This window comes from Puma concolor, chromosome A3 (assembly GCF_028749965.1).
Source record: "Puma concolor isolate L17-30 chromosome A3, mPumCon1.1.hap2, whole genome shotgun sequence".
Taxonomy (NCBI): Eukaryota; Metazoa; Chordata; class Mammalia; order Carnivora; family Felidae; genus Puma; species Puma concolor.
In genome coordinates this window covers 75203834-75226924 of record NC_141669.1, presented here as the reverse complement: position 1 = coordinate 75226924, position 23091 = coordinate 75203834, and the positions used below count along the sequence as shown (strand labels likewise).

At 47.9% G+C, this 23091-nt stretch overlaps 2 protein-coding genes across 3 annotated transcripts in view; one reads left to right on the top strand and one right to left on the bottom strand.

Moving 5' to 3' along the window:
• Positions 1 to 11952, top strand: part of EPAS1 (endothelial PAS domain protein 1) — an 84562-nt gene extending 72610 nt beyond the window's left edge. For both annotated transcript variants that reach the window (XM_086701162.1, XM_086701163.1), the window contains exons 8-16: positions 2887 to 3034; positions 3702 to 3916; positions 5038 to 5228; positions 5743 to 5853; positions 6826 to 7319; positions 8184 to 8310; positions 8521 to 8644; positions 8972 to 9133; positions 9687 to 11952. In XM_086701162.1, the coding sequence (XP_086557288.1) occupies positions 2887 to 3034; positions 3702 to 3916; positions 5038 to 5228; positions 5743 to 5853; positions 6826 to 7319; positions 8184 to 8310; positions 8521 to 8644; positions 8972 to 9133; positions 9687 to 9838 (1724 nt within the window). In that variant the 3' untranslated portion in view covers positions 9839 to 11952. The remainder of the gene's footprint in view (positions 1 to 2886; positions 3035 to 3701; positions 3917 to 5037; positions 5229 to 5742; positions 5854 to 6825; positions 7320 to 8183; positions 8311 to 8520; positions 8645 to 8971; positions 9134 to 9686) is intronic.
• Positions 1 to 23091, bottom strand: part of ATP6V1E2 (ATPase H+ transporting V1 subunit E2) — a 147175-nt gene that overhangs the window by 6373 nt on the left and 117711 nt on the right. The gene's annotated exons all lie outside the window — the stretch shown is intronic.

Here is a 23091-nt window from a genome sequence, read left to right as displayed (position 1 = left end):
TGAGCTCAGAGGCCTTGTACCCAGCCAGCAAACCCAAATCCAGCAAAGGGAAATCTGCATGGGTTGGAAATCATGTGAATGCCAGCTAAAACGGAAGCATCTATTTCTGTGTGTGTGTGTGTGTGTGTGTGTGTGTGTGTGTGTGTGTGTGTGTGTGAGAGAGAGAGAGAGATTGGGTTTGTGCAAATAAAGTTGTAGCACAGATTCACACCAATGCTGTGGAATAATTGGAGGCCCAACTTTGAGGCTGGTCCAGGTTTATACACCAGCATCCTGAGTTTCCGCATCTATGTGTGTTTTAGCCTGTGAAAGTTTACCGTTGAAATTACTGGGGAAGCTCTGTCCCCAAACCAGATTTAGATAATTGAAAGCCATCATTTCCAAATGGATTAGTAATTTATACATTGTTACTCTTGGAGGTAGGGGTGGGAAGAGCTAGGCGGGAAGGTTGGGGGGGGTCGGTTTCTCTTTGTTGTGTGAGGACATTATGTGCTCTTAGGAAAACAAGATTAAAGGCCATAAAAGGCCTATCTGCCAGGGAGCAGGCCCCTCACCAAGGCTGGCATTAATGAGCAGATGGTTAGAAAGCAGGCGTAATTATATTCTACTGACAGAGCAGGCCCTCGCCTGCAATCACTAGAAATGCAGTTAAGACCTTTGCTCACTGTACTGTTTAATCAAAAAGAGTAAGAGCCCTGAACTTTGTCTGCATTAAGATCCCACTAAATAAGTTAACTCCAGGCACTTGAAATTGTGCAAGAATCGTTTCTTTGCAGCAAGGGATCCTCAGCAGGGGCACATAAAGGGACATCGGGGAGGAAGTGATTTCTTTGGCCAAGGAGTCCCTGATGATTTCAGACCACAGCAATAGCAAATCAAGTCTTCCCAGTGAATGGCGGCTTGGGGGATATAGGAAGAGAGTGTGGTGCCTGGAGTGCTGTTGTCCAGCCCAGACTGTGTCACTGTTGTCCTGCATCATGTCAAGCAGGTCACCATCCCCCCAGCTTTAGTTTCTTCCTGTTAAAAGAAGATCGTATCTGTCCTCTCTACGGCCCAGGATTTTGTTAAAAAGATTATACGAGGCTGATACACCACTTTGGAAAGTAACGTGGCCGCTTCTTATAAAGGAAGTATGTTCTTAGCGTGTGATCTGGCCATTGCACTCCTAGCTGTACCCACAATGCGTGTCCGTACCAAGATCTGTACACAAATGTTTATAGCAGCTTTATTGGTAATAAGCAAAGAAACTGAAAACAACTTACACATCCATCTACAGGTGAATGGATAAACCAATTATGGTACCTCCATACAATGGAATACTACTCAGCTATAAAAAGGAACAAACCATGAATACCTGCAGCACCATGAGGAATCTGGAAAACATGCTGAGTGACAAGAAGCCAGACACAAATGAGTACACACTCTTGTATGGCTCCACTTACATGCAGATGGAGAGAAGAGCAACATGCAGTGACAGAAAATAGATCAGGGGTGGCCTGGGACCAGGGGTGGCGATGGGGATTAACCATCAGGAGGCATAAAGAATTTGGTGGTGTGGGGGAGGGGTGATGGGAAGGGCATTTACCTTTGATTGTGGGGTGATAGCTGCAAGAGTGTGTACGTTAGTCCAAACTCACTGAACTGTGTGCTTAAAGCAGGTGCATTTTCTATTGAAGGTAAATTAAACCTCACTCCAGTTGATTTTAAAAATGAAAACTGAACCACAAAAGCCTAGATTAGGAGTCTTTAATTTAGGCTGTGATCCCGTCTACTGTTTCCACCAAGGGGACCTTTCAGTAAGTCACTCAATAGTTCGAAGCCTCCGTTTCTTCAGATGTAAAACAGGAATCACAGGAGACACTTCATGGTGCCACCATGTGTCACATGAGCTGCTGATAACACTCATCCTCATTGATCACTTACGTGTGGGCACTTCTAGTTGCTTTGCAGCAGTGCGTTCATCTTGAGATGGCTTTGACCACTGCAAAGCACTGCACACCCGTAAGTTAGTATTTCCTGCACCCTGGAGGTGGTGCTTGTTCAACTTTTGAAGACGGTAACTGTGCCTAGAAAAACATTAATGTAAAAGACCACAAGTGGTGTTAGCGTGAACCACGCTGCCTTCCTCCACCACACAGGGCTGGTGAATGGGGAGGTGGCCCATGAGCGTACCCAGAGAACGGGGGGCAATTCTCCGCGTTTACAGAGAATCTGGGTCTTCTCCGTGGGGTCCCTCACAACGTTACCTGCAGACCTGGGGAAGAGGTGGCTTTTCCTTTACAGCATTTGTCCAGGATATTCAGTCAACACTTCTGCACCTGATAAGCCAGACAGGCAGATGTCGTGCCCAGTACGAATAGCTGTGGTATACGGGTAGTTAAGAATGATTATTATCATTACTATTATTTTTATCAGTACCTCATTTTGCAGATAAGGAAACCAAATCTAAGGGGGATTGTTCTTTTCCCAAAGTCCCCATGAAGCAAGATTTTCTAATGCTTACACTGTGCCTCTTCCAGTTCTCTGTGATTTGAGTTCTGAGCTAGGATTCTGAAGAATGAATTCCCAAGGAATGAAAATGTATATGTCCAGGTTGGAAAACTACCAGAAATTCTAACATTAGACTTTAAGGAGATTTATTGATTCCTTTTTACTGGGAGCAGATGAAGAATTCCGGAGTAGGGAATGTGAGACGCCTTCCCAGGGCTTTCACACAGTAAACAAATGCTACATGAGCATTTAGAACAATCTGGAGGAGGAAAGAAGCCATAAGCAGGTCCTTGCTGCCTTAGGGGCCAGTCTTGTCTGTTTCCCCGCAGACTGCCTTCCCTGTGAGGTCTCGCTTTCCAACATCCCTGACCTCAGGCTCCGTTTCTCCTCCCCCAGTGTGCACCAAAGGTCAGGTGGTGAGCGGCCAGTACCGGATGCTTGCAAAGCATGGGGGCTACGTGTGGCTGGAGACCCAGGGGACGGTCATCTACAACCCTCGCAACCTGCAGCCCCAGTGCATCATGTGTGTGAACTATGTCCTGAGGTGAGCCTAAGAGGGCCACGGTGCTCCCTGGACTGAGGGCAGCAGTCCCGGGGAACCCAGACCTGCCAGAACCTGGGCACTACTTCCGAAAGCTCTTTGCAGTGCTGATCCTTATGACCCACGGGATTTCCATGGCTGTCTCAGGAATTATAGGACACCTGGCATTTCCCCCTTCACAGTGTTTTTTTTTTTTTTCCCTGCATCTTTCTCCCTGCTTGTCCTCTGTGTCATGCCTCTGACCCACGTGGGGAGGCAGAAAGCATAGTTGTCACTTAATATTTTCTAAATGGGGGACAAGGAAAGAGGATTGCTCGTTCTTTCCGGGAGAAGATGTAACACCTTCACTCCATAGTGTCTGGGAAGAGAGTTGGAGGCAGTCACACTGCTAGGTAGAAAAACAAAAGCTCTCAAACCTATGTACACAGTGCAGCCCACACACAATAATAAAAAGCATCCAAGATGCATCCATACTCAGAGGGCACTCTTCAGGATTGCTGCCGCCATGACTCCAGACGTCATTGTGTGGTTCCTTACAAAGCACTGGCATGGGGGCCGAACCCATGTTTTTGGCTGAAAGGCTTGGCTACCTGGTATTCCACGGGTCTGGGCGTGTAAAAGGATTTTGCTGGAAAACCCGGAAGGTCTGACACACCTCTCATCCCATCAGCGAGATTGAGAAGAACGACGTGGTGTTCTCCATGGACCAGACAGAATCCCTGTTCAAGCCGCACCTGACGGCCATGAGCAGCATCTTTGACAGCAGCAGTGAGGTGGCTGTGTCTGAGCAGAGTGACTACCTGTTCACCAAGCTGAAGGAGGAGCCGGAGGAGCTGGCCCAGCTGGCCCCCACTGCGGGGGATGCCATCATTGCCCTGGATTTCGGTGGGTGCTTCTTAGCTCAAAGGGGCCTGCTGAGCCTCTCTGGGTGAGGCAGTTCTGACTGTAGCAGGCTTCCCTGGCTTCAGCTTTTTCTTAAGCCCTGCGTCTTGTGAATGTGGCCAGACTGTGCTGAGCCCCAAAACAGAACGCATGCTCCTGCCACTAATACAGTCCTGCTTCTGACCTTGCACAGTGCCGAGTGGGGCAGGGTTATGGGGGACTCCCTCCTGAGACGTCGACTGATTTTCTGGTCCAGGCAGCAGAGAGTCTGAGACGAGGGAGGGGGCAGCAGGAGAGATGCGCTGAGGCCACTGGCACATTTTCATAGAGGATAAATCTCCACCTGGGCCTTGAAGGACAGATTGACTGTTTAGGTGGAGGGCCAGGCTGAAATAGTGTCAGAAATAATTCCAGAAATGTGGATGGAGAAAAGATTTTGGCCCAGCATGAAGCCCTCATATGCACTATTTCTTACAAATGTATGCCAGTCCAGTGGAGATGCATGTCCTATGGCCCCAGGCAAAATTTTCAGCCCTGGTTCCCCTCCCGTGCTGGAGGCACCCTGAGTGTGCACCTGGGGAGCCCCATGCTCCCAGGTCGTGACCCCATCTTCCTCCTCCAGCCTTGCACAGCTGCCCCAGGGCCAGCAGCACCTCCCCGTGCTCACCCTACAACTGTCTTGGCCCCTTCAGAAGTGCTCTGGAAGGCCATGTGAGGATTGCAACCTCAGAAACTATAAAGGGCAGCAGCCCCAGGCCGAGAGGTCTTGCAGCTTCCTTATTTTGTGGCAGAACTGAGGCAAATTGTCCACTTGTCCTTTTGCAACCTCCTCCTCCTCAACATTCCCAATTGCCTGTCAAGGAAGTGGGTGCTAGGATCTGAAATGAGGTCTCTGAAAATGAGATGCTCCCGGAAGGTGTTTGCTTCAAAGGGAGCCTGTTCATTGACTCACAGACCCAGTAATGGCCTCTTGGTCACAGCCAGACCTCGGAGCATGGAGGGCTGAGCCCCCAGGTACACCTTCAGAGCCTCCTCAGACACTCTGTGCTTCATTTGGGTTTTCTCTGCCCAGGGGTGGGCCTAGTGCTTGTGGGGGTTAAGCGGCCAGGCCCTTGTCTCCACAGGGAGCCAGAACTTTGAGAAGTCCTCAGCCTACAGCAGTGCCCTTCTGCCCCCGAGCCAGCCGTGGTCCAGAGAGCTGAGGAGCCACAGCACCCAGAGCGAGGCCGGGAGCCTGCCCGCCTTCACCGTGCCCCAAGCGGCTGCCTCCGGGAGCGCCACCCCAAGTGCCACCAGCAGCAGCAGCTGCTCCACGGTGAGCACCCCGTCTTGGGGTGAGGACACTGAAAGGGTGGGCTGCTCTTTCTGGCTGCTGCAGGATGGCTGAGTAGACCGCCCAGAAAAGAATACTGCCCGCATGCCCCTCAGGCTATCCCAGAGTCCCCTAGGGCAGTGGTAACCCTTACCTGCCAGCTGTTCCAGCAGTTTGCCATTAATATCTGTCTGCACCCCCCCCCCCATCTATGTGATAAGATCCTTGAAGATGGGGGCTGAGTTACACACAGCTTGGAGCCCATGACTCATTCCCTGTGCGGGGCAGTAACCATCCTGCTCGAGGCAGACAGCTGTACAGTTTCTGGAGCACTCCCCTCCCCACCACTGGCCCCTGGCCATAGCCTTCTTGTAAGGATTGTTCCCTCTACACATGCTTGTTCCACGGATTGGCGTTGACTCTGTGGGTCCAGAAATAGATTTCTCCTTTCACCTTGGACTTCTGGGAAGACCAGTGTCCTACTCTTGACTTGGTCACCCTCCCTCCTGGCCCCCAGCCCAGCAGCCCCGGAGACTATTACACATCTCTGAATGACGATCTGAAGATTGAAGTGATCGAGAAGCTCTTCACCATAGATACAGAGGCAAAGGACCAGGGCAGCACCCAGGTAGGTGGACCGTGAAGGCTCACGCCCATTCTTGCAGCCTCGTTCCTTTTGGCGGAGACCAGTGGGAACACTTGGCCAAGGCCCTGGTCTTAACTGGGAAATGGGGCCAGTGGGTAGCCCCTTCTCCCCCCTCTGCCCTCGGCTTTGCATGCCAAATCCAGCTATTGCATTCTTTAAAGAGGCCCTATGTTCAAAGAGCATCTCCAGATTTGTGAGATGTTTAGAAGCAATAAGGAGCAATTACTCTCCTCACACACACCTTCACCTTAGGATTCTGTAAGGACAATTTTTATTTGAAATGGATTTCAAAATGACAGGCGCCTGACAAATTTTCACTTACGCACACTGTTCTCAAAACGTTATAAAAACAAGGAGGAGGTGGGTGGATATTTCACAAAGTCCAAGAAGATTTATTAATCCCCCTTTGTCTCAGTCCCAATTATAAAACAAATCCCACCTGGCTGCTCAGCTGGTCTCTTTGCCCTGCCTCGCACAAGCTCCCGCAATTCTGTAAAACGTCCTTTGTGCTGGGGCATATAAAGCTGTTTCTGGCTCTCCAGGAGCCCCTGTGTATGCTCTGGCCCCAGGGGCAGTCACCACAGGCAGAGAAGTCTTACTGGGGCCACAGGAGAGAAGGGGGGGCGGGTTTGGACAGGTAGACTGGAGAGAGGAGGGTGTTTCGGGTTGGGTGAGGCAGTGACAGCAGTGTGGGGCAGTCTGGGGCACAGGCTGAAGAGGGGTGGACCCCTGGAAAGGCTAGCATCACGTGCGGGGAGACGCGTACATGGGGTAGACAAACCTGGGTTTCCTTTTGGTGGGCAACGGCCAGAGGTGCTGAAGCAAGGGAGGGACGCCGGGAGGGGCACGGGAGAGGGGGGACAGGGGCAGGGCTGTGAGGGGCAGACGGCGGCTGGACCAGCGTTCTCAGGAGGCACCAGCCTCACCGCTCCTCTGCCGCTGCCCTGCCCCCAGACGGACTTCAGTGAGCTGGACTTGGAGACCCTGGCCCCCTACATCCCCATGGACGGGGAAGACTTCCAGCTCAGTCCCATCTGCCCCGAGGAGAGGCTTCTGCAGGAGAAGCCCCAGTCGACCCCCCAGCACTGCTTCAGCACCATGACGAACATCTTCCAGCCGCTGGCGCCCGGGGCCTCCCACAGCCCTTTCCTCCTGGACAAGTATCAACAGCAGCTGGGAAGCAAGAAGATAGAGCCTGAGCACCGGCCCCTGTCCTCCATCTTCTTTGATGGCGGCAGTAAAGTGTCCCTGCCCCCGTGCTGTGGCCAAGCCGGCACCCCTCTCTCCTCCCTGGGAGGCAGGTCCAGCAGCACACAGTGGCCCCCTGATCCGCCATTACATTTTGGGCCCACGAAGTGGCCTGTTGTGGATCAGCACGCGGAGTCCTTGGGGCCATCACCGTTGGGGACCCCCGTCAACTCACCCCATCTCTCCGTCTTCAAGAAAAAGTAAGTGGCAGAGACCCTTGGCTGCAGCAGCAGACTCCTACTGTAATCTCTGGGGCCCCAGAAAGGCTCCCTGCCTCCTCTCCTTCTCCGTACTCAGAGTCTGGATGCGTTGAGGGAATCACCCCAAGGTATGTGAGGCCTCAAGCAGGACACATTTCTATCAGGGCTGGAGACCAAGAGGGGACTAAGGCCCAGAGAAGGAAGAGAAGGGGGGTGTTGAGGGCCTTGAGCCCCACCATCTCTCTCTTCAGACCAGGGTTCATCGGCTGAGCCACAGAATGCAAAGAATGATTTGAGTGACTGTTTTCTTAGTTCTCTCCTAGAACCCTGATTGAGAAAAGCAAAAAGATGCCCTTGATTCGCCCTGCCTTTTGGCTTCCCAAGGTCCTAGTGCAGCAACGTCTTAGGGCTCCTTTAAATCTCCCCAGTAAGCCTCATGCCAACCAGCGGGGTGCTCACTGGGCAGAGTCACATGGTTGGGATGTGACTTCTAGCTCCCAGGACCTACTGGATACTTCCCTGGGGCACTTGCCCATCACTGGTCCTCAGTGGGGAATGGTTCTGGGCAGTGGTACAGGGGAGAGACAGGGCAGGAGCCAGAGGTCTTAAAGACAGATGGAATGAGGTCAGGCCTAAAGGCTGTCTGGGTACAGCTGGGCCAGCAGGCAAATGTGGAGGGAGGTACAGGTGATCTGAGCCATCGGTATCTCAAGCCCCCTGCCCCTCCTCTGGGACTCTGCCCTTTGGGTCTTAGAGCCAGCACGGTCAACTATTGGTTCTGGGAGGGCCCCTGGAGCAGGGGGAAGGCCCTGGGGGGTATGGGGCTCCCCACTTCTTCACAGCTCACTCTCTCGGGCTTGGCAGGTCTGCAAAAGGCTTTGGGCCCCAGGGCCCGGATGTGATGAGCCCGGCCATGGTAGCCCTGTCCAACAAGCTGAAGCTGAAGCGACAGCGAGAATATGAGGAGCAGGCCTTCCAGGACCTGAGCGGGGTGAGCCATCTGCCTGGTGTGGCCTAGGGACGCTGGCTGGGGGTGGAAACAGCCCGAGAACAGAGGTCCGGCCCGGGCAGAAACTCTCACGATGGCGGTGAGGGCTCAGAGAGCCTATGACGGGCAGCAGAGAGGGATACAGCCTTGCAGAGAGAGCAGCCCACCCCCGACTCAGTTTGAGGAACAGGTCTCTGGCCTTCTCCCCTCTAGATCCAGGGGGACCCATCAGGCAGCAGCACTTCACATCAGATGTGGAAAAGGATGAAGAGCCTCAGGGGCAGCGTGAACTGCCCTTTGGTGCCCGACAAGTTGCTGAGCGCAAGCGCCCCCAGTGGTAAGCAGCAGGCCCGGGCCTCCTGGGGTGCTGGGGGGACAGTGTTTGCAGGGGCCCACCCGGGATCCCCCACCGTCTCATTGCCTGCACCTCTGAGCCATGGTAGAACAGGGTGGTGTCCTCTGCCCTGCCTTCCACACACCCAGCACCCCCTTTCCACTCTGGCTCAGCCGATAGATACAGTCAGAAAGCTCTGGGTTCTGCTGCCCCAGGAGCTGGCTCTAGTTCCAAGCACCTTTTGTGAAGGAAGGGGGATGCTGGGGGCTGCACGGCCTCTCCCTTCCCTCGGCCTGGCACTGCCCTCACTCGCTGGCATTGGTCTTTCAGATGAGTTCACCCAACTTCCCATGAGGGGCGCGGGACAGCCTCTGAGACATCTGCCGCCGTCTGCCATGAGCCCCAGGGAGAACGCCAAGAGTGGGTTCCCCCCACAGTGCTACGCCCCCCAGTACCAGGACTACAGCCTGCCGTCAGCTCCCAAGGTGTCAGGTGAGTGCGTTCAGGAAGTGGACCCACCATGCTAGGGTCTGATGGGGGACAGAGAGCACCAGGAGCTGGATCTCACAAGGCCACAGAGCTCAGCAGGGCACGAGAATGAGACGGACGCCCTGGAAGGCAGCGACCTTTCCAGATTTTTACTACAGCAGGGGCTGGGTGCCGTGTGCCCACAGGGCTCTAGAAGGGACATCCAGGGCCCTTTGGACCTACGAGTCCCCGAACCCACGTCTTTTGCTCAGGGTTTCATGTTGCCATACTGCCTGCTGCTCACTCCCATAGCAGGAGTGCCGCTCTGCCTTCAGGCAGGAACGGAGCGGAGGACGTGCCCAGAGAGCTCTGCGGGGGCCACCCTCCTGGACCTTGTTCTCTGGGTTAGGCACCTGATGCCCGTCTTCCTCCCTGGGCTGAGTGTGCTGCCATTTACAAAACATAGGTACCATCACGAAAAGGGTACTGTTTGGGGGAAACACGCCAGAACCCCTCTTATGGAAGAGACCCTTTTGGCACATTTGGTACCATGTTTTTAAAACTCTCATTCTTTCAGGCATGGCGAGTCGGCTGCTTGGGCCCTCCTTTGAGCCCTACCTGCTGCCCGAATTGACCAGATATGACTGTGAGGTGAATGTTCCTGTGCCAGGAAGCTCCACGCTCCTGCAAGGAGGGGACCTCCTCAGAGCCCTGGACCAGGCCACCTGAGCCAGGGCCCTCCACTGGGCAGGCCCCCCGCCCCCCCTGCCCGCGCCGCCCCACCAGCTTCACTCTCTACGTCTATTTTTGCAACTAGGTATTTCTAACACCAACACACTTTTTACAAGATGTACCTACCTGGTGAACTCGCCCACGTCCCCACGTGGTGGCCTTTTTCTAAAGATGCTCACTTTAGTGTATTTTTAAGATGCACAGTTGTTTTACCTGCTGTGTTTTATTCTGTCAATGAAACGTTCTTAAATTTTGTAAGATTTTTCTTCCCCCGACTTTGATTACTTCTAATTTATATTATTCATGGGTCCCTCTGTCTCGTTCTCTCACACACACGATATCCATACTAACGAGTTTTGTGTACATTTGTTCTCTTGTAGGGAAAGCTTTGGCTTCATTTAACTAAAAAGGTCTTGTTGTTGTTGTTGCCAAAGAGAAACAAAATAATTTTGCTTTCCAAGCTTGATTTTCATGGCCTCTTCCCTCTCAAAGCCCTTCCTTCTTTTTTAAAACTAATCACCATATAATAAATTTCCATCTTTTCTTCTTTTCTTAAGCTGACTCTCGGCTCTAATTTTGACACAACTGTTGGGGAAAAGGAAAGTGCAAAGGGTGGGCTCCAGCATATGGGGTTAACTGTGAAGGTTGTGTAGTGTGGCTTTTCCCCCAGTGTGGTTTTTCTCCCGCATTCAGTGGATTTGTTTGGTAATTATTATTCAAAAATATAAGAGTTCTTTAAAAAGAAAAGTTATATCTGGGTTAAGTGTTTATCATATATATGGGTACTTTGTAATATCTAAAAACTTGGAAATGGAATCCTGCTCACGAAATCACTTTAAGATCTTTTTGAAGCTGTCCATTTTCTCTCCCCTGGTGTTGCTGACACTGCAGATTGTACAGAACTCCCACGGGCCTGTACCAGCACTGCTCAAGGCCTCTTGCTGGTGGCTTTTTGCTTCGGGGATATGCCCTGGGCATGACAGACAATCCAAGACGTGGAATCATAAAGTGTGGGAGCACTGCGAGCTGTCTTCTCGTGTTCTATATGTATTATGTATGTATGTATGTATGTATATTATTATTGCTGCCAAGAGGGTCTGATGGCATGTCATGGGGTGGGGGTGAGGGTGGGGCAAATCTAAGGGAGGGGAAGTGCTTTAATTTTTCTTCAGATTTTGTTGCCAGCCCTTCACGTGCACTGAGCTATGGGACCCAAAAGGTCTTTCACATGGCACATTTGGATATTTCCAGAATTACCACGAGACGGTTTTGGTGGGAGTTCATGAAAGACAGGATTCAGAAATGGGGGTCGTGATCCAGCCATGGTGCTCCCAGCTTACCAGCCGGGAGCACATGTTGCTGGCCTGAGAGAGGATATGGGAAGGGGGCACAGCTGGTCCTGACCAGCCACGCACCCCTTCCTCAGCCTGCCATTAGGTGGCCCAGCAAGGAACAGCAGGCAGACTTCCTGGGTGGCCCCTAGCCTCAGGCCTTCCCCAAGTTCTGTCTGTCACCTGAAGTGACTTATTTAGGTAGGAAGCACTGAAAATCAAGTGTTCTCAGAGCACTTTGTAACTCACTGGGTAAGAAGGACGATACCTTTTTGGTTTTTAAATACCAATCACATGGAGCTTTGCTGTCCTGGATACAACAAGGAAGTTTCTAGAAACACACACAAAGCACAGCAGGTGAAGAATTTGGTAAAGCTGGAGGGACATATTGCCAAAAACACAACAAAAAAAACCTGAATTTCAAAAGAAATCTCTAAGAAGAATGACCCGGTCGCTGCATTGACCAGATCACACTTTAGCACCACCGCTTTGCCCCACGCACGGCGGCAGAACTTGAAGGGTTACTGACGCGTAAACGCTGGTGTTTGATTTCCTGTGTGTGTTGCCTCAGCATTAAGGGCATTTTTACCCTTGCAGTTTTACTAAAACACTCTGAAAAATATTCCAAGCTTCATAGTAACCTTACCTGTCAACGTAACGAGTTCATGAACATTATTGTATTGTCAAACTCCTACTGACAACATTATTACTATAGGGGAGCTTAACTTTATAAAGAAATGTATTTTGACACTGATATCTTATTAAAGTGTTCTGATCCTACCACTGCCGGTGACTCTTGTTCCGTGGGGACTTATCATGGGCTACACCGACGTAAAGCAAAGAATCTGTTAAACGGTTTACAGACCACGAACCTTGGCGCTGATCTCTGTGAGGCAACGGAGGCCAGCCGACAGGAAGAACAGAGCAACATTAACACTTAGGAACGGCTCAAGACCGGGCGCCATGTTGCATTGTCCATATTTCCCACATATTTTTCTGTCTGCCTCTGGGCCCTTTCTCATATCCTAGGGGGTCCCCAAGGACAGAAGTCACGGCCCTGCTTTCAGAAGACTATGTGAAGCAGCGTGACAGCTGCGCGAAGGGTCAGGAAGGACCTCCATTTGGAGGTGGCAGGGCTCCAGCGGGACCTTCCCAGGTAGGATGGGAAGGGCAAAGACTGCCTCATACCGAGACCATATGTGATGCGTTCTCGAGTTCAAATTTTACTTTTCTAAATCATGACCTGCTTATGAATAGGCAGCTGTCTCCATGCAGGGCTGGGGAGAGAGCCGGCAGCAGCCTCTGCTTACAACCATCAGTCCTAGCACCAGCCATTCCAGCATATTCCTTTGACCTCTGTGGCCCCAACGGGAACTGCTTGGCTTCTCTGTGGCCTCTGTGAAAATGAAATCAATTGCTTCACTTCCATGACCACCCAGGCAGGACCCAGGAGAAAAGAGTTTTAAAGTATTCCCCCCTACACACAGTTGTTTTTTTTAACTATACTCATTTGGTGAAGTCATGATCTCCACAAGAGCTTACCAGATAGTGGCGGAAACAAAATCCTGAACAACTCCCCTGTGTGAGCTGGTGTACGATGGAGGCCCTTGGCCCACATTTTCCCAGATAGTCCCTGTCTCAAATACTGTGCTCCAGTGTCCCCAGCTACGCTTGTACTTGGGCCAAGGACGCCCATGTTGGGTTCAAAAAGCACAAAACTAATAGATGCAAATGAGCCCTCAGTTGCTTTTGGGCAGAGTCCAGGTCCTGTGGCAGTTCAGAGGAGGCCAGGAAAGATCAGCCTGGGCCTCAAGAATGCAGAAACCTCCCACCACAGCTGGGAGGGAAGAAGCTTAGGGGGGAATGGTGGGAAGGTCATTCCAGGAGTGTAGGAGGAGGACGAAAGCATAAGGCCAGAATGGATAGTACATGCAGGGGACCCTGGGGAGCAGACAGGATGCTAGGATTGGGGGAAAGGGCAGCCTGGCCACTCACAGCACAGGCCTGTAGTCACAGAGGCGTGAGTTCAGGTCCTGGCTCTGCTGCTTCTAGCTGTGTAACCTCGGGGAAGCCCCTTCATGCCCGAGAGCCTGTGTCTGCCTCCCTGTGAACTGGGTATAATAGTCCCTATTTCATAGATGAGGCCTGGAGATATAAATTTGGGAGTCAACAGCAGGTAAGTTATACTTCATGAGACTGGATTAAATTACCCAGGAGATAAGAGCATAGAGAGTAGCATTCTAAGGTAGAGCCTTTGGGCCATGTAAGTGCTGGTCAAAGTCAGAGGAGGAGCCAGCAAAGAGGCTAAGCAGAAGCAGCCATGAGTAGGAAAAACCCAGCAATGTCACATCCCAAAAGCCAATGGAAGAGGGTGTTCCAGGAAGCAGGAACAGTTAACTGGGTCACACCCTAGACTGAAAGGCCAGGTAAGAGAAGGAAACAAAGTTGGCTCTGGGAACATCAGGTTTAGCAACACGAAGATGGAAGATCATCACTGACCTTGTCCTTAGTAATTTGGGTAGAGAGCTAAGAAAAGCAGCTTGATGGGAGTAGATTGAGGAATGAGCTGGGTGGGGCAGGGGCAGATAGAGACCACAGCAACACACAACTCTTTCAGGAAGATTCCCTGTGAAGGGAAGCAGGGAAATGGAGTAAAGCTGGAGGACGGGTTGTTTTGCTTTTTAACATTTAATGAACTTCCGTTTTAGAGTAATTTTAGAATCATAAACAAGTTGCAAGAATATTCTAGAGCATTCCTGCACCCAGTTCCCTCTTTTGTTAACATTACTATGGGACATATGTCACAACAAAGGAACCAATATGGATACGTTCTTATTATCTAAAATCTGTACTTTATTCAAATTTTCTTAGTTTTGGCCTAATGTATTTCTTTTATGTTCCAGGATCCCATCCCAGATACCACACTGCATGTAATTGCCATGAGTCCTTAGGTTTCTCTACACTGATAGTTTTCATGGTCCATCATAAGAGCCATTCAGACTTTCCGTGTTGTTGATGACCTTGACAGTTTTGAGGAGTGCTATTCAGATATTCTTAAATTACAGCATCCCTCAATTTGGATTTCTCTCACGTTATCTTCATAGTTAGAATAGTTAGATGATGGGTTTGTGGGAGGAAGACTGTAGAGGTAAAGTGCCATTCTCATCGCTTCATATCAAGGCCACATTACAATCAATGTGACATCTCACTGCTGATGTTCATCTCAATTAGTTGGCTGAGGTACTGCGTGTCAGGTTGCCCCCCTGTAAAGTTACAGATTTTTTTTTTTCAGGGAAGTTATGTTTCAAGATGAGCTATAGTATTTGGAGTGTTTATATGGTGATGGCAGAGGGAAAAATCAATCAGGACAGAAAAGAGAAGGTATACTTTCAGGAATACCACCACCGAGAAGGTGGGGTGGCCACAGATGGGATCCAGTGCAGCATGGAGCAGCTACCCATGGATGGAAGCATGGGCAGCTGATCGTTTTAAGGGGGGGGGGGGTAAAGAGAAGAATGAGTCTGCGGCCTGTCAGGCGGAATTAATGGGGGGAAGATGATGAGAAACCTCTAATCTAATTGTTTCCATTTCCTCAGTGATGTGTGAGACAAGACCATCAGTGGAGAGGATGGGAGGCGTTATCAGTTTTGAGGAGAGAGAAGTATGGAACTGTCATTCCAGGAGGTCAGATTGATGGTTAGTATTAGATGTTCAAATGCGATTTGGGTCACAAATTAGCCCATTGGCACAGTTGTATGTTTTTCTCCAACCACATTGGTCCACCTTAGTGGAGGCAGAATGGATGGATAGCTGAGGTTACCAGGTTGGGGGGCAGCTGGGGCAGTATGTTAGAAGGAACTAGGAATGTTTCCAAGACTATTATGTTAGACCATGAAAACTAAGTTGTCTGAGAAGGAAAGAAAAGAAGATGAGGCGGATGATGATCGATGCAAAATCGGTAGGCTCAGTGAACCGGAGGCCTTAGTAAGGTCAGACAGGGGTCGGAGAGAGGTGTGGAGAAAAGGAAGCATGCAGATAGTCACCGCCAGAGAGGAGAGGAAACCTAACATTGAAACTTCACTTAGATTCACATATGACCCAGCACCACCATAAATAAATACGATAGGTATTTATCTTGCGTGAAAACTTTAGATCTATGCAAAATCTGCCCACAAACATATTCATTAATATTCATTATCTGTGAACAATGCCGCTGTATTTATCAAGAACTAGAAACAACCCAGATGCCTTTCCACAGGGGTATGGATTTAAAACAAAACAAAACTGTAATCCATCCCAACGATGGAATACCACTCGGCAACCAAAGTTAACTAACTTGACTCACATGACATAGAGGAAGCGCAAAGGTATTCTGTCGAGTGAAAGAAGGCAATAACAAACAGTAGGTTCTAATAATTCTATTTATATGACATTCTGGAAAAAGGCAAAATCTACAGGAAGAGACAACAGATCATTGGTTGCCAGGGGTTAGCGGTGGGAGCAGCTTGAATAAAGGGGCTGCATGGAGGAGTTCTTTGGAGTATTAGAATTGTTCTATATCCTGGCAGTGGTGGTGGTTATGCAAATCTGTGCATGTACACAAATCATAGAACCATACATCAGAAAAAGAATTCTACTTTGTGTAAATACAAAACTTTTAAAAAGAAACGCAAATTTTGAGATTTCAGAGGTGGTGGGAATAACATGGAGGGGAAGACGTGAGGAAGTAGGAGAGACAGGTTGATGAGGTGGGGGTCACGAGGATGCTGAGCAGAGAGGTGGAGGAGAGGTATGAGCCGTGGGCTGAAATCACTGAAGGGGGAGTGACCAGAGGCCAAGGTAGACAGCCACGAGGAGAAAGAAGTGTCCTAGGACATGAAGGGAAAAGGGAGAAGTGGTTTGGAGGCAGCATCCCAAAACTAGGAGGACCCCCTCCCCACCCAGGCCCTGCCTGATATCCGCCCATAGGAGAGAAACCGTCCCCTCCCCGAGGGCTGCAGGGAGTAGGGGCCTCAGCAGAGAGCCAGGGTCCAGTTCAAGAGAAAGGTGAAGGCACATTCGGAGAAGAGGGGAGGATCTAGGAGGTGGCTGATGTCAGACAGATTCCAGAGAGTGTGGTGGAAATATCTGGAGGATGGGAGATGGGAGAGAATGATGGGTGCAGAGAACCAACTGGGGCCAGGGGCCAAATGGTGACAGATGACCTGGAAGCCTTGGTCTGCCACCGCTGACTGAGGTAGAGAGAGTAAAGAGATGGTGTATCATCCTGACCATCTCTTAGAGGTGGCAAGCCAAAGGGTGGGGAGCTGACCACCCCCCTGCAGCCTGCATGGCTTCTCCACCCTGCCTGCAGAATTTTCTAGGCCCTCCTTATACCCCGCAGCACCTAGGGACCATCACACGAGTGTTCTCACTGAATGAAAGGTGGAGTTGTTGCTTTCTAGGGTAGGTGTGAGGGTAGCCAGGGCCCCCCCGCTTCCCCGCCTCTTGGCATTTGGGTTTTACACCCTGTAGGTGGGCCCAGAGCTTACAGAAACAGAGGAAGTCGGCTCTGGTTGGAGGACCCATTGGCCAGAAACAAAGGGACCTTCTCCTGTCCTTGTTAGCCCGGTTGAGGCGAGGGCAGCTGAGCATGAACATTGACATCATTTGGGGGGCCTTGCTTAAAAGCCAAGGCAGAGCTCCAAGTAAAGATTCAAATCTGGATGAGAAAGAGAACTCAGAATGGGGTAAATTGGCCCAGATGGGTGTGGGAAATCGAGAGAATGTGCTTCCAGTTCTGCTGCTTCTTAAAACATGGAGTGGCCGCTATGCTGACCGGGGTGGCCTCTGCTGTGAGGGCCGGCTATTCCCGGCAGCCCACATACCAAGGACCCTCAGGTTAGGCACCAGCTCTGAGCTGTGCTGTGCTGAGGCCCTGGGAGCTTATGTTCCACAAGACCATGAGCTAGGCAGCAACCCCAATACACTCTGGCCCTCTCTAACACCACACTTTGAGATGTAAACAGGAATCTACTCACAGAAGGAAGACGAAAATGATGACGGGGCTCACAACCACGTCACAACAGTTGACTAGAAAAGTTGAGACAGTTTGTCCCAGAGGAAATAAGATTTGGGGGAGCTCAAAAGCGCACTTTCAAATATCCAGAGAAGCATAGTGTGTATTTTTCTGGATGGCCCCACATGATAGAACCAGGCCCATAGGTCAGACAGCGTTCAGCTCAGTGCAAATACACTCAAGAGTTAACCTCACTTTTTCCCCAATGTGTCAGTGTTCACCTGCTCAGTATAACAGGGAAATAAGGTCTTTACCCTGATCACCAAACAAAGCTACTTGGAGAGCGATGTCATCTCAGGAGATCTTGTCAAGATAAAGAAAAACTGTGATTTCAAATCTTTGCTCAGGTCTTGGCCTGGCCGTGAGACATTGATGGCCCCCGTGGAAATTGGCGCAGCCAGAGGGGCACTTGAATGGCTCCTTAAGTGTTCCTTTCCTGTCTGGTCAGAAGAAAGTGCAAATTTTGCTGAATTTAAATAGAACTACCCTACGGCCCAGCAATAGCACTACTAGGAGTTTATCCAAAGGATACAGGAATGCTGATTCACAGGGCACATGTACCCCAATGGTTATTGCAGCGCTATCAACAATAGCCAAATCATGGAAAGAGCCCAAATGTCCATCACCTGATGAATAGATAAAGAAGATAAAGACTACTTGGTAATGAGAAAGAGTGACATCCTGCCATTTGCAACAATGTGAATGGAACTGGAGGATGTTATGCTAAGTGGAAGAAGCCAGTCAGAGAAGGACAGATATCATAAGTTTTCACTCATATGTGGAACTTGAGAAACTTAACAGAAGGCCATGGGGGAGGGGAAGGAAAAACAATAGTTACAGAGAGGGAGGGAAACCCATAAGAGACTCTTAAATATAGAGAATAAACTGAAGGTTCATGGGGGGTCAAGGCGGGGGGAATGGATGATGGGCATTGAGGAGAGCACTTGCTGGGATGAGCACTGGGTGTTGTTTGTAAGCAATGAATCACAGGAATTTACCCCTGAAATCAAGAGCACACTGTATATATTGTATGTTAGCCAACTTGACAATACGTTATATTTTAAAAAGTAAAATAAAATAAAACGGTTTTCTTATACAGATTTAAACTGCATGGTCTCTAAGAATAACTGCTTCTATTTAGGAGATACTGTGGAGTCACATCTTTTTATTTTTTTATTTTTTTTAATGTTTATTCATTCTTGAGAGACACAGAGACAGAGTGTGAGCAGGGGTGGGACAGAGAGAGAGAGAGAGAGAGAGACAGAATCCAAAGCAGGCTCCAGGCTATGAGCTGCCAGCACAGAGCCCAATGCGGGGCTTGAACTCACAAGCCGTGAGGTCATGACCTGAGCCGAAGTCGGACGCTTAACCGACTGAGCCACCCAAGCACCCCCTGTGGGGTCACATCTAAAGGCAGTGAGTAAAACAAAAATCACCTGAGCCAAAATTACCCTTGCGAACCTTTTCAGAAGATATGACCCTGTTGAAAACTGGCACCCCAGCCAGCCCAGCACCGCCGGCTTCCCCTCCAGTGTCAGAACAATCGCAGTGTTTCTGGATGAGCACCAGATGAAATAGTTGGCTTACATCTAGGGAGCGTGTTGCAAAGCAGAGGCATGTCTTTCAACACAACTACACTCAGAACAGCAGGATGCTCACACCTTGAGAAGGGAGTGGTGACAGACTCCCTGAGGACAGAGCATCCACAGCTACTTCCCCAACCTACCTCAGGGACATGTGTCATTTCCTAGAATGGTCAGTGGGCATGGGGACCCACATTCAGGGCCAGATCCTGATTTTGAGGGGCCTGTTAACTGTGTGTACCCTTGACAAGATGTGATAAAAAGGACACCTTACCTCTGTGGTTCTTCCACCCCAAAATCTGTAACACCAATCTAGTAACAGGAAAAATATCAGACAAATCCCAATTGAGGGACACTCTACAAAATGCCTCCCTAGTATTGTTGACGACTGTCAAGGTCCTCAAAAATAAGTAAACTTAAAAAAAAGAAGGAGGAAGAGGAGGGGTGGTGGGGTGGCTTAGTCCGTGTGCTTCTGATTCTTCATTTTGACTCAGGTCATGATCTCGGCGTCATGGGATCGAGCACCGCACTGGGCTCCGCACTGAGCATGGAGCCTGCTTGGGATTTCTCTTTTTCTCTTTCCCTCTGCACCCCTCCCCAGTTCACTCTCATTCTGTCTCTCAAAATTAAAATTAAAATTAAAACAGTTTAAAAAAAAAGTAACCGGGGCGCCTGGGTGGCGCAGTCGGTTAAGCGTCCGATTTCAGCCAGGTCACGATCTCGCGGTCCGTGAGTTCGAGCCCCGCATCAGGCTCTGGGCTGATGGCTCAGAGCCTGGAGCCTGTTTCCGATTCTGTGTCTCCCTCTCTCTCTGCCCCTCCCCCGTTCATGCTCTGTCTCTCTCTGTCCCAAAAATAAATAAACGTTGAAAAAAAAAAAATTAAAAAAAAAAAAAAAAAAGTAACCTTGGGGTGCCTGGGTAGCTCATCAGTTAAGTGTTGGACTCTTGATTTCAGCTCAGATCACGATCTCACTGTTCGTGAGATTGAGCCCCACATTGGGCTCTGCACTGACATCATGGAGCCTACTTGGGATTCTCTCTCTCCCTCTCTGCCCCTCCCCTGCTCACGCTTTCCCTCTTTCTCTCTCAAAATAAACAAACATTAGGAAAAAAAATAATAAACTTGAGAAATGTCACAAAGGGAGCCTATGGAGACAGGATGATTAAATATAATGCGATTTCTTGTGTGGGGAAAAAATGAACATTAGGTTAAAAATAAGGAAATTTGACTAGAGTATGTACATTACCTAGTGTTAATGCATCAGTATTGGTTCATTAATTGTAAGAAATACATTATACTGATGTAAGATGATAATAGGGGAAAGTGGCCGCACGATAAATGGCAATCCTCTGTACTTCCTTTGTGATTTTTCTGTAAATCCAAAACTGTTCTTTAAAGAAAAAGAAAGTATTTAATAAGAAAAATTTTTTAAAGATGTCAGATAGGGGCGCCTGGGTGGCGCAGTCGGTTAAGCGTCCGACTTCAGCCAGGTCACGATCTCGCGGTCCGTGAGTTCGAGCCCCGCGTCGGGCTCTGGGCTGATGGCTCAGAGCCTGGAGCCTGTTTCCGATTCTGTGTCTCCCTCTCTCTCTGCCCCTCCCCCGTTCATGCTCTGTCTCTCTCTGTCCCAAAAAATAAATAAACGTTGAAAAAAAAAAATTTAAAAAAAAAAATAAAAAAAAAAAAATAATAAAGATGTCAGATAAAGACAAATAAATGCAGGAGAAAATGGAAAGCAAAGAAAAGGATAGGTAAGTGAATAAATCTAAGTGAATATTGATTGTTAAAGCAATAATGATAATATATTGTGGAGTTTTAAATAACTGTGAAATTAACATATATGCAAACAATAGCATAAAAGTTGGGAAGGGGTAAATGGAGTGACTTTCAGTTTCTGCATTGTCTAGGAAGTTGTCAATATACTAACTTATATTCAACTTTAATAAGCCAAGAATGCATATTGTAATCACTAGGGAAGTCACTAGAAGAATTGTAAAATAATGTGTAACTAACAAGCTAATACAGCAGAGAAACTGAATCTTTAAAAAATACATGATGACTCCAAAAGAAAACAAAAAAGGAGAGAAAAATGAGCATAGAATAAGTGGGACAAATTGAAAACAAGTAAGATGATAGATTTGAATCTAAATGTATCAGTAATTACATAAAATACAAATAAGTTAAATATTTCAACTAAATGCAAAATGTCAGACTGGGTGTAAAAAATAAACATTAGGTGCTTACAGGATATAGGACTTCTAAATAAGAATACAGACATGAGAATTTAAAAGGACAAAAAAAAAAAAAAAAAGACAAACACTAAAAAGAAAAAAGCCCAAAAATCTGGTCTAGCACACTAATAGCAGATAGGTAGGCTTTAAGGAAGAAGCATTACTAAAATAAAGACAGACATCTCATAATAAAAGTGTCAGCACAACAGAAAGATATTATAAGTCTCTGACTTATGCACCCAATAAGCCTTAGAAATAGATACTACCACAAGAAAAAACATAAAATCTATAATCATGGTAGGAGATTTTAACTGATAGAACAAGCAGGAAAATTGTAAATAATAATCAAGAAAGTAAAAAGATGACTCACAAAATAGGGGACATATCTGCCAAAAAAAAAATAGGGGACATATTTGTGAAATCATATCTGATAAGGAGCTAATATTCAGAATATATAAAGGACACAACTCAACAAGTGAAAGGCAGATAACCTTTTTAAAATGGGCAATTAACCAATTAAAAATGGGCAAAAGATTTTAGACATTCCTCCAAGAAGATACACAAATGGCCAATAAGCATATAAAAATATGCTCAATGTCTTTAGTTGTTAGGGAAATGCAAGTGAAAACCACAATCAGATACCACTTCACACACCACTAGAATGGCTAAAATCTAAAAGATAGACAGTAAAAATGTTGGTGAGGATGTGGGGAAATTGTAAACCTCAAATTTCTGGTGGGAATGTACAATGGTGCAGCTTTTTGGATAGCAGTCTGGCAGTTCCTCAAAAATTTAAACATAGTATTACTATATGACCCTGAAATTTATACATGTACACACACACACACACACACACACACACACACACACACGTACATATATCTACACACCCCAAGGAACTGAAAACCTATGCTCACACAACAATTTGTACACAAATGTTTATAGAGGCATTATTTATAATAGCCAAAAAGGAGAAACAACCTAGATGTCCATCAACTGATGAAAGCATAAACAAGATGTGGTATAACTACACAATGGAATATTACTTATTCAGCCATATAACAGAACGAATACATACTAGAACATGGACGAACCTTAAAAACATGATATGGATCAAAAGATGCCAGACACAAAAGGCCACATATTATATGACTCCAGTTATACGAAATGTCCTGAATAAGTAAATCCATAGACACACAATGTAAATTAGTGGTTGCCAAGGACTAAAGAAGAGAGAAGTGAACAGGGTTTCTTTTGGGGGTGATGAAATATTCTGGAATTAGTGGTGATAGTTGCACAATTTTGTTAACATACTAAAAACGATTGAATTGTAACTTCAAAAGAGTGAATGAATATTATGGCATGTGAATTATAGTTCAATAAAAAATAAAGTAGATAATGGCATAAAAAATTGAAGTACACAATTAAGAAACAGACCTAATGGCATATGTAGAATTTTTACCAAATAACTACAGAATAGACATTCCGTGTGTGTGAGTGTGTGTGTGTGTGTGTGTGTCTGTGGGGGGGGGGGGGGAGGGGCAGAGAGAGAAGGAGATGGAGAATCTTAAGCAGGCTACACGCTCATCGTGGAGCCCGGTACAGGGCTCAGTCTCACAACCCTGAGATCACAACCTGAGCTGAAATCAAGAGTTGGACACTTAACCAACTGAGCCACCCAGGCACCCCAAGAACAGACATTCTTTCAAGTGCAGATGGAGAATTTACTAAAATTGGCCCTGTACTAAGCCATAGTATTAGTACCAAGCAAATATCAATATATTTCAAAGGTTTTAAATGATACACAGTATAGTCCCTGAATGAAGTGGAATTAAACTAGAAGTAGGTAACCAAACGGAAGTTTAAGAATCACAAAGTCTTGAATGTAAGGAATATACAGTACTTTGTCCAAAAAAAATCACATTGGAAATTAGAGCAGACATTAAATATTAATGAAAGCAGTGTGTCAAAACTTCTAGGATTCAGTTACAGCCATGCTTAAAGGGAACTTTATAGCCTTAAATAGATACATTAAGAAAAAAAAG